The following is a 17,122-nucleotide window of genomic DNA, read 5'->3' as shown; positions in this document are numbered from 1 at the left end:
ACAGCTACTGGGTGCCCAGAGCAGCTTCCTGAGCTCCTCGTTTGTTTTTCTGTCCTCGTATCATCTGCAGTTTTGAAGGGGTGATTCTGCTACTCCTGAAGGAAAATGCTCATCATGTTTTCACCTGTTTTGTGAAATGACAGCAAAGTGATGTTACAGGTCTAGCTTTGATTATGTTTTTCCTCATCCTCCCTTCACTTGCCTCTAGCACAAAGAGACACTTTGGGTTTTTTCATGGGGTTTTTGAATCTAGAGCAATGTCCAAAGCAAATAGTATTGCTTGTCCAATCCTGCTGGCAATTTTAATGCAGATTATTCCCTCCATACACACATTTGTATGACCTTCTCCCTGCGCAAATTCTCTGAGCCTCTTGTTGTAGGTCTTTACCAGAGAGGCACAGAACAAGAGAGCCCTCGTGATGGAGCTTCCAAGGTCCAATGCCATACAAATAGCAAACACCAGCCCTAATAACCCTCATCAGTCTCTACACCAGGCTGCAGCTGTGGAGTCTGTCCTTTGCTTCCAAACCTCCCCTTGGGATATTAGACTTTATTAAAAATAAATAGTTACAAATTCTGTTTTACAGCTGATGACATCAGGGAGAAGAATGGAGGAGGCAAAAGGAGCAAGTGGAGGGTCTGCTGTCCAGTCAGGTCACCTGTCTGTCATCCCAGCTGTGCTGCACTAGGGAGCAGTCTGAGTGTGGTAAGCACAGGGCCCTGCCTCCTCTGCCAGTATCTCAGGAGAGCAGCAGGACATGTTTTTCAAGAGGACTGGGAGAACTGGATCTGAGTCCATGGAGCCGAGCTGCTTCTGGAGGTGACAGAGACCGAAAGCCAAGGAGAGTGCAGAGCAGCCAGTGTAGAACGTCCTTGTCTCCTAGCTTGGCATTTGCCTTGGAAAAATCGATTGCAGTTCTCCTTCTCTTTTATATACAAAATCATGTGCACCAAGCAACAAACATGCAAGTAAACTCCTCCCTTGAGATCCTTCCCCACTCCCTCCAAGAGTCCCAAACTCTCCCTTCTATCCTCATCTGGTCAGTGCTTAGGTGTTGCTCCTCTCCCGGTGACGGCGATGACCCTTGACAGCCATGGGGCCTACCCACAGTGAGAGGTGACAAAGTCTGCTGTTTCCTCAGCAGCAGGAACACTTGCTGTGGGTCCCAGTCTGTCCACCGAAGGCAGGGACTCCTGCCACCTCTCCAGAGACAAGAAACCAGGCCTGCTGCCCTCCTGTCTCTGGGCAGGAGAGGGGTTCTAGCCCAAGCTGCACACCCAGAAAGAGCAGTGTATCCTCACTCCTCTCCCAGGCATTACGACCTCACGAGAAAGGGAGTATATCCGAGCAGCTCCAGGCCTTGGTGTGTCTGGGGGCTGAGAGGCAATCATGGGAGGCATTATTTGGTGGTGAAAGGACTTATCCAGTGTATGGGTACGGAACAGAGGAGACTGTGGGCAACGGGTGTGGAACGGGGAGGTTGGAGGAGTTAGATGGCTGATTCCCTGCGGTATGAGATTGTATCTAGAGGCAGAGTTGCCTGGAGCCGCTCCAGGTCCAGGTGGCTTCCAAAATCCATCATCTGGATGATACCTCCCTCCTCCTTGGTGTTGCCCCCTAACACTACACCCACTTCATCATCATCTTCGTCTTCATCTTGACTGACAAGTGCCAGCTCATTCTCGTAGCAGAAGGCACTGGGAGGTGGTGGAGAAGGTAGGATGGTCATCTTGCTCTCTTGCAGCTCCCGGGCTGAGCAGCAAGGTGTGCCAGCTACCTCATATGTCTTGTGAAAGTGCGAGTAATCCACTTTGTAGTGGTTCTTCTCCTCAAACACAACCGGTTCAAAGCGATGACCCCAAAGGATTTCGCTAGCAAGGTAAGAGCTTCGTGCCTGTGTGGTCATGGCTGTGGCTTCCACCATCCCCTCCAGAATAACCACAATCTCAAAATTCTCCGTCTCCAGCTCTTCCTTGCCAATCCCGTAGAGGGGGCTCTCCTCATCAATCTCATGAACGATAATAATGGGTGAGACCAAAAATATACGATCCAGACCCACATCGTAGCCCACGTTTAGGTCCCGCTGGTCCAGGGGGAGGTATTCCCCTTCCTCCGTCATGTAGGGCTTGATGAGCTGGGCTCGGACATGGGCCTCCACGATGTGACTCCTCCTCAGGTTGCCCACCCTCCACATGAGACACAGTTTGCCATCCCGCACGGAGATGACGGCATGATGGCTGAAGAGGAGGGTCTGGGCCCGCTTCTTGGGCCTTGCCATCTTGGCCATGATGGTGCCAATCATGAAGGAGTCAATCACGCAGCCCACGATGGACTGCACCACAACTGCCATGATGGCCAGCGGGCACTCCTCAGTCACGCAGCGGAAGCCGTACCCGATGGTTGTCTGCGTCTCCACTGAGAAAAGAAAAGCCCCCAGGAAGCTGTTCACGTGCATGATGCAGGGCTTGAGCAGAGAGGGACTACCTGCCACGGCCGGTGCATTGAGGTCGCCGTGGAAGAAGGCGATGCACCAGAAGAGGAAGCCGAAGAAGAGCCAGGAGACCAGGAAGGCGGCAGAGAAGATCATCAGCATGTACCGCCAGCGCGTGTCCACACAGGTGGTGAAGATGTCGGCCATGTAGCGCTGGGATTTGTTGCTCAGGTTGGCAAAGTAAACGTTGCACTGGCCATTCTTCTTCACGAAGCGGTTGCGGTGCTTCCGCCGGGGAGCATGGCCCTTGCCGTTCCTGCTGTGCCCGTTCATACTGCCCAGCGTAGAGACCTTGTGTCCATCCTCCTCGGTGGAGACAATGCTGTACCTGGGAACAGAAGAAACAGGCACTTCCATCAGGAATACGTGAAGGGTAACAGCAACCACCGAGACAGCGAGGGCAGGAAGCGTGGGTGGTTCGCAGGGGAGCAGTACCACCCTGTTGGATCTCACAACAGCACGTGTCAGTGATTATTGCACCATGGTGCCAACCTGACCAAGCAGGTGGACAGCCGCTGCAATGTCGCTGAGTGTTGCTGTCTGGAAGATGCATCTAGCAAGGTCCTGACAGGGCAACAAAGCAGCAGCAGCTTGTAGCTTGTGGTACCTTCCAGCCTTTATGGTGAGGAGGGATACAAGGTTTGAAACCTGACAGCAGCTGGGACAGCCAGGAAGCCTGGGAGCAAGCACCCGCAGCTTGACCACATTTTGGCCCTCAGATAATACAAGGCTGGGAGTTTTTATTTTCTCCTCTGCTCTGCTCACTGATTTCATGGTGTGTGATGACAATGTTTATACACTTCCTGCCTCAGGACAATTCTGTTGCCACAGCAACATGTGTGTCTTCCAGCATCTCTTATCCAAAGCCAAAGGTGTAATTTGGAAATCAACAGCCAAAGCACTGGCAGTTTCCTTGGCAGAAGCTACACACACATTTTCTGGGAGACCTTTCCCCCTCTGGCTCCCCTCCCTTACAACACTGCCCCTCATGTGATCCCATGACACTTGCAGATACTCCTTAAAGATGTGATGGTAGATGGTGCTCTGACCACCAAGGAAACCAAGGGAGTGCACTGAAGCACAAAGACTGCTCTGCCCTCATGCCTGGCCACCTGCAGCCTCACAGGACCCTGGGAGTCTCTCTCTCCCACCCTGTGGTGTTGACATGTCAGCTGGAGTCCTCCAGAATGGGCCTCCATCTCACAAGGACAAGGACAGCACTGGTGGCTGGAGTTGGGATTCCTGGGGACATTCCTGGCTTATGCAGTGCTGCTGGAATCTGTAATTTCTGGTCCAGCACTATGCAGTGCTTTGCTTCTCCTCCATAGTATTCCTCCAAGCACTACCCCTACATATGGTATGTTTTGGGTTGGAGGAGGAGAGAGGAGCCATTCCTTAGAACAGGAAAGCCGCTGACAGGTAATTTGAGAAGAATATATCAAAAGGCAGTCTGAATTTAGGGTCTGAGGGGCCAGATGAGGAGCTGGGTCACTCAGGGCAGCAGCAGGTCTCGAGAGGAGGTTACTCACCGATTGACCCGGACGCTGCCCATGGCTCGCTCGGTCATCAGGTGTCAGGGGGCCGTGGGAGCTGCCAGGCCGTGGGAGCTCATGCAGCAGCACTCACGTGGGACTGGGCAGCTCCAGGTTTCACCTCTGGCGAGCTGGGACCAGCACGGCCATTGCGATTGCTCCTGGGCACGCGCCTGGCAGGGAAGGACAAAGCAAAACCCGGTCAGATCCAATCCCCCCTGGCAGCAGCCATCGGAGCAGCTGGCACAGGCTCCCAGCCTTTTGCTCAGGGTGCCCTGGGAGATGTCCTTGGGGCACCTGCTCCAGCCTGGCTTGGGCAGGTGAGGAGCTGGTGGTGCAGTCTGGGTGCACAGCTTGCAGGTGAGGAGTTGGTGGTGCAGACTGGGTGCACAGCCCGCAGGTGAGGAGCTGATGGTGCAGACTGGGTGCACAGCCTGCAGGTGAGGTGAGGAGTTGGTGGTGCAGACTGGGTGCACAACCTGCAGATGATAAGCTGGTAGTGCAGACTGGGTGCTCAGCCCACAGGTGAGGAGCTGGTGGTGCAGACTGGGTGCTCAGCCCACAGGTGAGGAGCTGATGGTGCAGACTGGGTGCTCAGCCCACAGGTGAGGAGCTGGTGGTGCAGTCTGGGTGCACAGCCCACAGGTGAGGAGCTGATGGTGCAGACTGGGTGCACAGCCCGCAGGTGAGGAGCTGGTGGTGCAGACTGGGTGCACAACCCGCAGACCCCGCGCTCCCCAGCCAGCAGAGGAGCAGGGCTGGTCGGTCACTGCTCTCCAGACCGAGGGCACAGCAGCTGAGCCGCTCACAGGGCCCTTGCCCTGAGCTATTATATTAATATCAGAGCTTACACCGGGGCGAGAGCTCAGCCAGGCTAAATACCTCTCACACAAGGACTAACAAAGCACAGGAATGCACAGCAGCCCTCAGGGATCCCCATCAGCCCAGCCTACCCCCGAGGGAATTTTTTCCAGGCTGTGCAGAACACCCTGTTTCAAATAAAAGAAGGGAAGCAATGGGTAGAGCCCAAAAGAACTGACGGAAAGGAAGGGCTCGGGGGTAGCCAAAGAGAAGCCAGTTAGAGGAAACAAACCTTGCAACATGCCCTGTGTACAGCATCCAAGGAGCAGCTCAGCAGCAGTCCTGGGAGGATGTCCAGCAGATGTCCCAAGCCAGTCCTCCCAGAATGGAAGGATGGTGAAGCCAAAGACTCAAGAGCCAACCTATTTCACCTGCCCAGAGCTGCTGGGAAGGGAAATGCACTGAGGGGGTAATGACTCACAGATTAGGAAGGGCTTTGTACACCCATGCTAATCCTGCACTGTAGCCTTTGGATTACAGCAGCCAGTGCTGAGTGTCGATGCAGACGGCCAGCTAATCTATTTCCTCCCAGCCTTGCCAATGAACAGCCACTGGTTGCCAGATATGCGAAAAAATACGAGGATTTTGGGATCAAATGTAAGGCTTAGAGCAGCTTGCAAGTGGTTGTGCATGGACAGGAGAGAGGAACAGCAAATGATGTTGCCTAGGATGGAAAAGCTGTGAGAACCATCCTTGTCCCATCATCAGTGCCCCAGAATGGGGCTGCAGGTGGCCAGAGGTGCCCACCAGCTTTTTGCCCAGTTAGGACCAGAGCTCGAGAACAGCAAGAAGGGAGCTCCAGATATCATCTCTGATGGGATGAAGACTACCCAGTTACTGAGGCAGTTAAAGCTCTGCAGCAATGCAAATATGGGTGTTCAGACCAAGGGTATTATGAGACCAGTAGAAGAAAACAACCTTGTAATCCACAACTCACCACACAGAGAAAAAAGGGAACAGCTGCCCAAAAATCCCCATCAGGAAAAAGCATTTTGACACTGAACTCTGCCAGCTCCCACCACCTCACTGCCCTGCAACATCCAAGTCTTCATGAAGTTGGTTTGGCCAGGAATTTTTGCTGTCCAGATGGGTAAACCTATAGCAGACCCTGGGGCTGGTAACCTATGTTAATCAGAAATGTTGATGTGATGGAGAGAGGTCACTTCATACCTTCAGAGCCATTGCATGTTGAGTTCAGACTGCAGGGTCCCACATGGCTTTGGGAGATGGCAAAGGTGGGCAGTTTAGGTACAACCCTCTGTGCCAGCCCCAGCCAGGAGAGGAAAGACATCCTCTTCAACTGGCATCATTCTCAGCCAGCCTGGATATGTCAAGCTCATCCTTAGCCTGCACTGACCCCAATAACACAGGGAAGGCCCTGTCACAGCTCACACATGAGTAATTCACAATTTCCTGGAAGTTTCTACAACCAACAACTCTCTTTCTCCAGCTGCAGAAACAGGTGCACCATTTCTAGAGATTTTGGATTTCTGGCCCCGGCAGCAGCCAGCTCCAAAAGAAAGGGAGGAGGACCCAAGGCCCTCTGCGAAACCATGTGCAGCAACACCTGGATCTCTGCTCCCCACCTTCCCCCCCTTCCCAAAAAGGGGCAAAGGACAAAGATGAAATACAAGGGCTTTGTTCATGTCCAGTTCAGGCTGGTACAGCTATGGGGTGGGATGAGCACACTGTGTAAGAGCACTGCATCCTGTGCTTCCTCCTGGCTCCCACATGGAAGCTCATGTCAGCCGGGGCTGTGGCAGAGCCTCTTGCAGGGTCCACCAAGGCTGGACCATGCAGCTCAGAGCCTGGGCAGCCTTTGCTGCTGGCTCCACAGTGCCCGAACAGAGTATCAGCAGCTAAAGTCACACCAGTACCTGCAACTGGTACCCAACCACAAGGAAAGTATTTCCGTAAAGGATGAAAGCTACCAGTGTGAGCACACACATTTGACAGTGGCAAAGTAAATGCTTTTATTTGCAGTAGATGGTTACAAGTGGGAGAACAATGGCCTCGGACCGTGCACGGATCCATAGAACTCACACAGAACTGCACTCATAGATCTTTCTTTGCTTAAAATTTGAGAATTTTTCTGGTGGATTCGAGGACATCAGTAACAATGGGCAGCATTTCTGAGGCAGGAACTACCTGAGGGAGGCATCTTTGCCCATTATGAGCTCGTGGCGGTTTTGCCTGGTGAAGTCTAAGTTCTGTTTCACTGCTTCTAGACCAGTCTGTTCTCAGGTTTTCATTCCCCAGCTTGCATCTCTCCAGCTGTCCTTGGAGAATAAAGATCTTCTGCTTCAGCCTCTCCATGTTTGTTTCGGCATTCAGAGCCCGCTGGGTCATTATCTGAAGATGACATTCAGTCTCCTGGACTAAGGATTGGAGCTCTTGGACTTGCCTCTCCCGCTCAGCCTGGCTGGCCTTCAGCTGATCCTGCAAGCTCGCCACCATGCACACCTGTCTCTTCAAGTTGTTCTGGAAGGTCTGGAACATTCTCCTGACCATGACATTGTCCTTCCTGAGTGCATCATTCTCACCCCCGAGCCTGTCATACTGCTCCCTGAGCACGTCGTATTCCTCCCTGAGCACCATGTCCTCGGCCATGAACACAGCCCTGTCCTTCGTGAGCTCTTTGAATGCCTGCCTGAGTGTGAAGTTCTCCGCTGCGAGCATGATGTTCGCGCTCCTGAACATTTCGTTCTCCGACCTGAGCATGCTGTTCTCCTGCCACAGCAAGTCATACGCTGGCTGCAGGGACAGGGACTGTCTGTCCTCACCATCCTCGCCATCCTCCCCGTGCAGCACATGGGGCTCCGCTCCCGTGGTGGTCTCTGGGTGTCCCACAAAATGGTCACTGGCATGGGCCTGTGTGGCAGCGGCCTCTGTCCCCAAGTGCTGGCCTGAGCTGTGCTGGAAAGAGTCATGGAAGCCACTTGGTGCTGTACCAGCCTTTTGGGGGGCAGGCAACCTCTGATGCCCAGGAAGGTGGTAGGTTAGGCTGGGCTCGTCCTCTCCATCCAATCTGCCAGACATTCCCATGTCTTTGTAAAACGGTTCCTGAAGCTCCTGATCTTCCTTCTCAAGCTCCACCGCATGCTTGGCCAACTCCACCTGTTTATCTTTCACCATGTAAGAATCCCCAGGAGTTACGAAAAATGTGGGTTCTCCCTGATCCTCTGTCTTATTTTCATCTGTGCTGTCACTGCTCTTGCACAAGGGTGAAGGAACGTCAGAATGGCAGGAGTTCCCTGATTCTTTGCTGTCATCATCACCACCATCATTGTTATCATCACCTTGCAAACCTTGAGATTCTGGGTAGACCATCATCATTAGCCCAAAGATGCGAAATGGCTTCGACATTTTTCAGGATGCTCTCAGCTGCAGTAAGCAGGAGAATCCAAATTGTGTTCCTGGAGTGCAGGCCATGCAGGCTGTTGACACTGACAAGCAGTGTGCCACCTTCTGCAGCTTCAGCAGTGCTTGTTGTGGCCACCAAAATCCCTCTGTTCAGAACACCAGGATCAGGAGGTGTTCAGGAGGGAGAGGAGAGCCACAAACCTCTGGCTCTGGGGAAACCTGGAACCACCATCATTCCAAGGTCTGTGATGTCATCAAGTTCCATGTGTGCTGAGCTGTCAGAAGCAGGGGAGGGGGAGGAAGCAATCAGCTGCTGTCCTGATTCTGTCTAGGACTGCGTTAATTTTCTTCATAGTAGCCAGCACAGAGTTGGACTTAGTATGAGAATAATGCAGACTTGTCGGAGCTGTTGTTAAGTAGTGGCTTACTCCAAGACAAGGATTTTTCTTTTCTGTTGCTCATGTTCTGCCACTGAGGAGCTGCACAGGAATCCAGGAGGGAGCATGGCCAGAGCAGCTGGTCCAAACTAGCCAGAGGGATATTCCATGCCACAGAATATCATGCCCAGAATATAACTGGAGGATTTAACTGGAAGGGGCTGATGAATGCCTGGGGACATGCTGGGCATCAGTCACTGGGTGGTGAGTAATGGGGTTGTGCATCACGTGTTTCTCTTGGATCCTGTTATTCTCTTTCTCTGTGTTTATCATTACTATTACTGTTTATTATTATTATTATTGTTAATGTTATTGTTATTACTGATAATAATATTAATATTATTAACCTATTTATTATTGTAATATTTTGCTTCAATTATTAAATTGCTCTTATTTCAACCCACAAAGTTTACCTTTTCTTTTTGATTCCCCTCCCCACTGTGGATGGGGGCAGTGAGAGGGAGAGAGGGGCTGAGTGATAGTTAAGTTCCCTGCTGGGGTTAACCACAGCAGCTGCAAAAGGTGATTTTGGCAGCATGAGGATAAGCTGTCCTCCTGGTGTAGAGCTGACCCCAGCCTGGGGATGCTGCCAGTGAGCAGCTCATGAAGCCACCTGAGATCCCCAGCGTAAAGGAGGGACAGGGACAATCCAGCCTGGGCAGGCAGCATGGCCCAGAGGGGACAGCCCCGTCCCACAGGGTACAGAGACATCTCCAGCAGCAAGGCCAAGCCCCTGGCACTTGACTGGGGCTGACCCTGGTCAGGGGCAGGAGACATCACCAGCACTTTGCCACAGGCATCGCTCTAGGCTGAGCGGGCAGTGCAGGGTCCACGCTGTGGTGCTGCCAATCTGATTCATCCCTGCTGCCAGCTGGCACAGGGAAGTGTTAGTAATACCCAGTGCCACAAACTCGGAGCGGCACGAGCCAGGAGACGGACAGAAATAAACACGTTTCCCACTTCCACCCCAACACACCCCCACAGCGCGTGGGGCCGCCATGGGAAGGACAGACAGGCAGGCAAGAAACGCCTGGGCTGGGCACTGCTGCCACATTGGGTCACTGTCCCTCCTCAGCAGCTGGTGGGCCAGGGCCGCCACTGACGTCCCTGCTGGCAAAATCAATGCCACCAGCCTGGCAAGGCCTGGGGGCTTGCCAGGAGCCCAAACCCTATGCAAGAGTAGTTCAAATGGCTGTGAAAAGGTCCCATTGCCACTTGGAAACCTGAAACAGAAATAGAATGAAGGGGGAAGGATCAGAGGTGTCTCCAGCAGAAGGGGATTATGTTCATATCCTGAATAGGCAGCTGCCTGTCACATGGACAAGCAGGAGGAAAGCCTGGCTGAGGACAGAGACATGAATCCAGAGCATGCCTGAGGGCATTTCTTGGAGCTTGCTCTCCCTCCTGTGACCCACATGTGAAGGAGGAAGCTGCAGAGTGAATGGCAATTCCTATGGAGTGGTATGAAACAAAGCTGGTGGGTGCAGCAAGGAGAGAGGCTAGGCAGGAGGCTGCAGCCTGGACAGGAGCCTCCCCACCCCTCTGCTGCCTGTCCTGGGTGCACATGAACACCCGTGAATTTCATGGCCTGCAGAAGCCCCACAGCACTTTTGAAATCTGCTGCAGCACCGATGTCACTGCCACTGCCTTGCAGCACTGAAACAGCCAGCCAGATGGGCCTCCAGCCCCAAAGCATGTGCTACCCTTCCCTCTTTCCCAAGCCCTCCTGTGTCTTACATTGAGCAATGCCAGGGACACCACCACGGTGCTGCAGTCATCTCCTCCTTCCCGTGTGACACCGTGCTCCAGCAGCACAAGCCATCACAGCAGCCCACGCTGCCACCCCAGTTCTGCTCTGGCCCCGAGCAGGCACGTGGGGCTGCACTGCTGCTGTCCCTTTCTAAGGGATCTGCAGCACAATGAGGTCAGGATGCTTGGTGCCGGGGCAATACCTCATTGCTCCATCCCCTGTACACAGTGCAGTGGCTTGCACGTCCCAGTCTTTCTCCAGCCCCTACCAGAGTAGATCATATATTGTCAATCCTTCCTTAAATTTGCAATGGAAGAGTCTCATGAAACAGAACAGAAAAGTCCACGCTAAAGCACTCCCCCACTTCTCTTTTTATAACAACCATATCTGGTGCTCTGGGACATACACTGTGAGCGACAACGATGGAAAAATCCCAGGGTATTTTTACACTCTTAGTCTTTGCTTTATCGGGAGTTGTCTGGCAAATGCTCCTCTCCTGTCTGTGGTCAATGCCGCAGCCGCTGGTCGCGCTCCGCTTTGTGCCTTTGTCCCTGCCCCCGGCCGGCTCTGGAGCACATCCAGAGCCCCGGCTGCCAGCTCGGCACGCTGACAGCACGGCAGAACAACTTCTCGCCTCTCGGGGAGCCGGGGCGGAAACACCCGCAGCTGAGGAGGGACCTCTCTGCCTTCCAGCAGAGCCTTGCAGACCCACAGCGCCCAGTGTGTCCTCTTCATCCTCTTTGTAACTCCATCTCTTCTCCTGCTCCTCAGGAATATTGCCAGGGTTCGTGCTGGGGCTCGGGGGCAGCTCTGTGCCGTGGGGCTGTCCTGCCACACGAGGCAGCGGCCGAGCTCTCGCTGCTCCGTGCCGGTAGGGCAGGCGCTGCACGGGCACACGCCGAGGCACAGCCACCGTGCAGGAGTTTTACCGTATTAAAAAGGCAACTGACATATGGAAGGTGAGGGGAGGAAGCTGTAATCAACTCTATACCATTTTTATATACACACTTCTGCCTTTTCGTTCAATAATTATAAATAGATCAGGTGCCAACAGTCCCCATCTGCCCCTCAAGGCATGATCCGCTGACCAGTTTCCCTCTCCAAAAGAGGATTTTATTCATGTGCCTCTGCCCGGTTTATATTTTGGAGTGGAGTGAGAAGGGGGGATATTTTTTCCCCCTGTGAAGCTCTGGAGCCTGAGGATGGGTAATATGAAAACAAAACAAAATGATTTGAAGTTAAACCATCTCAGTGTGTGACTCAGAGCTATTCATAGCTCCCTGAAGCCAGCTGCAGCAACGGAGCCAGAAGGATTCTGCCCGTATTATTATTCCAATTACCATCTGAATTAAAAGTTTGAGCAGTGATCAGCCCACATGCTGAAGGGAGGGGGAGAAAAGAAAGCGAAGAGAGAAGGAGAGAAAGAGTGAGAGGGAGAAAAAACAGATAAAAATGGGAACCACACAAAGGTCCCCAGGATGACAAAGTCAGGAAGAGGCACAGAAAGGTGACAGCATCACCTCCCGCCTGCTCCCACACCGCCCCAGCGATCCCTGCTGCGGCTGCACCGTCCAGACAATGGCGCTGCCAGAGCAGCTGCCTGCCCCAGGATCCCAGACCAGGTGGGGGACGCCCCGTGGTGGGGTTGCTGGGACTGGCACCGGCATTCACCCACCCCTCTCTGGACAAAGTGGGGCTGGGGTACACCACACAGGGGCTGGGGCTGGACTGAGAGGGATTGTAAGGAGAGGATGCTGCTGGAGTGGCAGCTGGGGAGAAGCCCCTGCTTTTTCTTGCTGAGTGAGGAAGGTGGGTGTTATTCTCTGTAGCTGGCATCACAGGAAAAATTAAATGCTCAGAAGGGCCCTGGCCTTCCCGGGGTAGTGTTCTTGGCCAAAAAGGAACCGAGCTTTTGTAGCAGCCAGGGTGCAGACTGCATCCCACCTGCTCCCGAGGAAACGCACGGGCTGACATACCCCAGCAATCTGCCGCCAAAACTAGACCCCAAAAGACTGGTGCAAAACCTGCAAGAGCTGAAAAACTGAAGGCTCTGGGGTGTCCCTGAGGTCCTCACATCCCAGGCAGATGCAGTGCACTCAGGTCACCTCCTCCAGGTTCCCAGCACCAGTGCACGGTGCAAAGGGTGTCCTCACTAATCCCTGCATCCCTGGAACTCCCTTCACTGGGAGTCCTGCCCTTGGGAGCCCTGATGTAAGGCCATTCCCGGCAGTATCCCTTCAGCATCTCTTCAGCACAAAGTGCCTGCCCATGTGGGATGTCTTGATGGCTTTTGGCTACTCAGGGGACAAGGATAATTATCGGTGTGCAGGAAAAGGGGAGCAAGAGTGGCTTATATCATCTGCCTGCCTGCTGCAGTTGCACTCTTGACAGGGCAGGGAGGGACTGCCGGTGACTCTGCCAAGCACCCAGCAAGGCAGGTGCCTGCAAATGGTTTATGAATGATGATAACAACAGTGACAGCAGCAAGGATGAGCAATAACCAGGGCAAAGCCTGCTCTGCACCGAGCCCCCGATCGAGAGTGGCTGCAGCCACTTCTCTGCACCCAGCTGCTGCACAGCAGCTGAGCTCCCAGCCTGGCCTGGCTGCTGAGCACTAACCCATCAGCGACAGGGAAAAACATCTCCCTTCACCCCCTTGTCGCTGGGCTAACAGGGAGCTGAACAGAGCCAGAAGCTCCTGAAAGGGCCCCAGCTGCTCCCCTTTCAGCCGTGCCTGCTAGGTACCAGAAACGGAGCACAGGGAGCATCCCAGGTAAGCTGCAAAACCGCATTCCTACAGAGAGAGGATCAGGTATTTCACTACAGGTTTGCTGACTTCTATTCCTGCGGCTTGATCCCTCAGGTTTAACAAGCACATCTGGAGGGTGTCAAGCCCAAGGGCTGCCCAGCTCACGCAGTACGGAGCACATTGCCCACTCCCTACCCCCAGCTGTCCCACAGGGAGGGGCTGCCATCGCTGGGGGAGAGCGGTGCGGTGCTCGGGGGACACGGCGGCTGCATCTGCACGCTGCCAGGACAGCGATACCCCCCGGCATGCCACGGGTGGCTGTCACAGCCCTGCTCCTCCGGGCTGCGGCAGCGGCTCCCGCCGGGATCCTGCCTGCTCACCTGCCTGTCGCCTGCTGGCGCTGCCCGCGACTTCTGCCTGCTCACCTCCGCCCGGACACGGGGCTGCTCCTTGGTGCGGGGAACAACGCGAACGGGAGAGGAGAGGAGAGGAGTTGTGGGGCCGCTGTGTCTGGTCCCGTGGCAGGCACCGCCTCTTCATAATGCCATCGAGCTTTTCCGAGGGGTGAGCGCCGGCCTGCCCGGCCCCTGGGATCCCCGGTGCCCTTCAGCCCCGCACTCACCGCGCTGCTGGCGGGGCCGATCTATACAGCTCTCCCGGGGCTCTGCCCTCCTCTAGAGCAGAGTCACTTTCCACATCCACCTGCTCTAAGGCTCCTTTCAGCTGGTCAGTCTGAGCGGGTGCTTTAGCAGGCTGCCGGCAGAAAGGGAGCCGGCGAGAGCAGAGGGGAGAGCCAAGCTGAAGGCAGGGAAAGGAGAGCAGGCGGCAGAGAGGCAGCTGGGACCAGGCCAGCAGCTCTTTGTACCAGTGCTGGTATCGCTTGCCAGGGAGGGAAGGAGGTGGGGAGATGTGTCAGGGTCGTTTCTCTGAGCCTTTTGCAGGGGACAGTATGGGGGACGCTGCTTCCCTCATTACGGAACAGCACCAGGCTCCCTCTGAAGTGTTTCGGGAGAAATGTTGCCATAGAAATAAAACAGCCGTCCAGATTGTGAGGGGCAGACCCACTGCCATGGTGGCAGGGGCGTGGGCAGGACGGCGGCAGGAGCCCCTGGCTGGCGGCGTGGGGAGGCGCCGGGCTGGAGAGCGCCTTGTTCTCCGCCCTCCAGTGCCTGATCTCCAGCGAGGGCAGCGGTGGGGCTGCTGGGCCAGCACGGCTGGTGCCAGGAGATGGTGGGCATCTCCTCCCCAGACAAACCAGTGGGTGAGTGCCAGAACTGTCCATGAAGCAAGCTGCCTGCTGCCAGGCTCCCAGGAGGACAGGCACGGAGGTGCGTGGATCTCTGGGGCCGCGGGAACAGGGTCACATTGCAGCCAGCTCCCATCCCTCAGCAGCCTGTGCCACGGCACCACCTTCACTGCTGCAGAACGAGCCTCAGGGCTCTGAGGGCGAGAACCAGCTCAAAAGCGGCCCTTGCCTGTCCCAAGCTCCCCACTACCAGAGAATCAGCGTCTCTCCCAAGAAGGGGCTCCAATCCCAACCATCACCGTTAAAACCACCTTGTCTGGCGAGGACAGCCGGGGCCTCTGGGGGTTCCCCGTGCGGCCCCTCGGCCCCGGTGAGGGGCACAGGAGCAGCGACGTCAGGGAGCAGCAATCCAGCCTGACTCAGTTTCGCGGCGGTGCGAGGCAGGCGCAGACGGCCTCGCTCAGCCCGTGCCATTCACAGAAAAGGAGCGTCAGCGGGAGGCTGGGAGCCGCATGCATGAGTAGGGATCGATCGCTGGGACGCCAGCATCCATCCATCGATCGCGGGCCGCGCTGCCGGGCTGAGCCGGCCCAGGGCAACAGCGGGGCGTGCCCAGGGCGCAGGGACATCAACTGCTGGGCACCGGTGTCAGCGGGCACAGGTATCCATCACCGCGCCCTCCTGCCCCTTGCTGGCACCCTCCCGCCACCGACACCGCCCCAGGGATGCGGCTGCTTCCCGGGCGTGGCCGATGGCTGAGCCTGGGGTGGCCGAAAGGCTGGAGGGCCCGGGGGACCGGTCCTGCCAGGAAACTCCGTCCCTCCCCAGCCACCTCCTGGCTTTCCGGTTTTCCTTGCAAACCATAGAGGGGGCTGCAAGGGACAAGGATCACTGCCAGCACCACACGTCGGGGCACTTGTTCTTAGCACCCAATCAGTGAGAGATGGAAGAAAAAAAGGTGGAGGAGAGGGAACCCACTTTCCTCCAGATCAGCCCTCTCCAGCTTTTCCTTCCTGAGGCCATCCTCCCCATTTGTCCTCTCCCCATCACTCCCCGTCCCCAGCAGGTTCACGCTTCCCCCTGAGGCACATATTTGTCCTGTATTGATTGTTATTTTCAGTGGCTGCAAACACTGCCGGGGTGTCTCAGGCTTCTGTGGGTTCCACTTCTGGTGGTGAATGGAGAAGGGGCACATTCCCACGTCTCTGCCCATGCACCTGCCTGATCCCTCCCAGGCTCCGGGTAACCCCAAGCCCTGGGCTCCTCTCCACACCGCCCACCTCCTGTGGATGCTCCTCCCGAGGAGCCAAGGAGGGCACAGAGCAGGGTTGGAGGTAGCCTTGGAGCTACGTCACCTCTGCCACGCGTTCCCGTGTGCACTGCCACCGTCTGCCCCTAACAGCACCCCCAAGGGGAGGCAGGGGAGAAGGGAGAGGCCCCAGAGCTGCTGTTTGCTGTGCCATCCATCGATGGGGCCAGGGCTGGGCAGCAGGGATGGGAAACTCCAGGCTCTTCCCAGAAGGATTTGGATGACTCCAGGCTATTTGCCCAGGAGGAAGGGCCGTGGGGGCTGAGGGGCCAGGGATGCCCGAGGTGATCTGCCAGCACCATGCAAACCTGACTATCCACTCCTGCCCCGGTGGGGAAGCCAGCCTTGCCAACAGGGAGCACAGGCAGAGTTCCTCTGGTAGTTTGCTCATGGTTTCCTCCTGAGCTCCTTCACCCAAAGCCACCAGCCAGAAAACCCTTTGCACCGTGCCTCTCTGGGGGGTGTTGGGCCACCACTGGCACGATCAGCCATGCTGGGACTAGGAGAGGTGGAAGGTAAGGGAAAAGGGAGCAGATCTGGAGCCCGAAAAGCTCCACAGGCAGCAGGAGAACAAACACATCCACTTCAGCCCCATTTGCACCTGAGGGCTTGGAGAGCAGGCCTCCAGCTGCCTCCCTCTGTGTGAACTGGCCAGGACCAGCGCAGAGAAGAATCCACAGAGCAGGAGAAGCAAAAGGTGAGCAAGACCCAGCCCAGGGCTAGAAGACACTAAGAAAACGCGGGGAACTGAAGAAATGAAGAAGTTACCTGCAAAGGGACCGAAGCCAGGGCGGCAAGGGGGCGGGGAGGGAAGTCGGGGAGGTTTCGAGGCAGGAGCCACCCCTGCCCCTCGGCCCGCGGCCGCCCCGGGAGCCGTGCGTGCATACGCCATGCACACCAGGCAACTTTATTATTCACTGGCACGCTCGCACGAAGCCACGCATCTCTCCCCAAGTTATATTTATAGCTGTTCCTCCGAGCGAACGCAAATGAAACAATACATTATTTTCCTAAGGGAGAAAAGCCCTTCCCGCTCTCCCGCCGGAGAGGAGAGCAGCGCGCCCGGCACCGCCTCTTACCCGGGTCCTGCCGAGGGCTGCCGCCGGCTCCAGCCGCGCCGAGCAAGCATCAGGGGAACGGGAAAGCGGCCGCTCTCTCCATCTCACCATCAAACGCCTCAGCCGGACCGCAGGAATCAGGGAAGTCTCTCTGCAGTCCTCGCTCGCCTCCAGCCCAGGTTTATTTTTTTCTCCTCCGAAGAAGAGCTACTTCTCCGCTGCGACCTGCTCCTCTCCTAACTCTGCCCTGCCCACGCCAGCGCTCTCCTTCTGCCTCTGCCTCTCAGAATTTTTTTGCTCCCAGGAGCGTCCATCCCACGGAGTG

The 17,122-nt window shown here is 55.7% G+C and overlaps 2 protein-coding genes across 2 annotated transcripts; both read right to left on the bottom strand.

The window, feature by feature from the left end:
- Positions 1-601: 601 nt before the first annotated feature.
- KCNJ4 (potassium inwardly rectifying channel subfamily J member 4) lies at positions 602-17,054 on the bottom strand. The gene is made up of 3 exons (XM_059472177.1): positions 16,819-17,054; positions 4,022-4,197; positions 602-2,820 (listed from the first exon to the last, which is right to left on the bottom strand). The coding sequence occupies exons 2-3, from the start codon at positions 4,057-4,059 to the stop codon at positions 1,491-1,493; spliced, it is 1,368 nt and encodes a 455-aa protein (XP_059328160.1). The 5' UTR covers positions 4,060-4,197; positions 16,819-17,054; the 3' UTR covers positions 602-1,490.
- On the bottom strand, positions 6,834-8,218 carry LOC132073480 (uncharacterized). The gene has a single exon (XM_059472573.1). The coding sequence runs from the start codon at positions 8,216-8,218 to the stop codon at positions 6,959-6,961; it is 1,260 nt and encodes a 419-aa protein (XP_059328556.1). The 3' UTR covers positions 6,834-6,958.
- Positions 17,055-17,122: the final 68 nt, after the last annotated feature.

This window comes from Ammospiza nelsoni, chromosome 5, assembly GCF_027579445.1.
Source record: "Ammospiza nelsoni isolate bAmmNel1 chromosome 5, bAmmNel1.pri, whole genome shotgun sequence".
Classification (NCBI taxonomy): Eukaryota; Metazoa; Chordata; class Aves; order Passeriformes; family Passerellidae; genus Ammospiza; species Ammospiza nelsoni.
The sequence above is the reverse complement of the archived record's forward strand: the minus strand, read 5'-3'. Positions and strand labels throughout refer to the sequence as shown.

Bases quoted from the DNA above. Each gene is read 5' to 3' on its own strand.
- KCNJ4 (XM_059472177.1), bottom strand. From the start codon at position 4,059: ATGACCGAGCGAGCCATGGGCAGCGTCCGGGTCAATCG. The intron at 2,821-4,021 runs GTGAGTAACCTC...TTCTGTTCCCAG, and splicing joins GGCAGCGTCCGGGTCAATCG to GTACAGCATTGTCTCCACCG.
- LOC132073480 (XM_059472573.1), bottom strand. From the start codon at position 8,218: ATGATGGTCTACCCAGAATCTCAAGGTTTGCAAGGTGATGATAACAAT.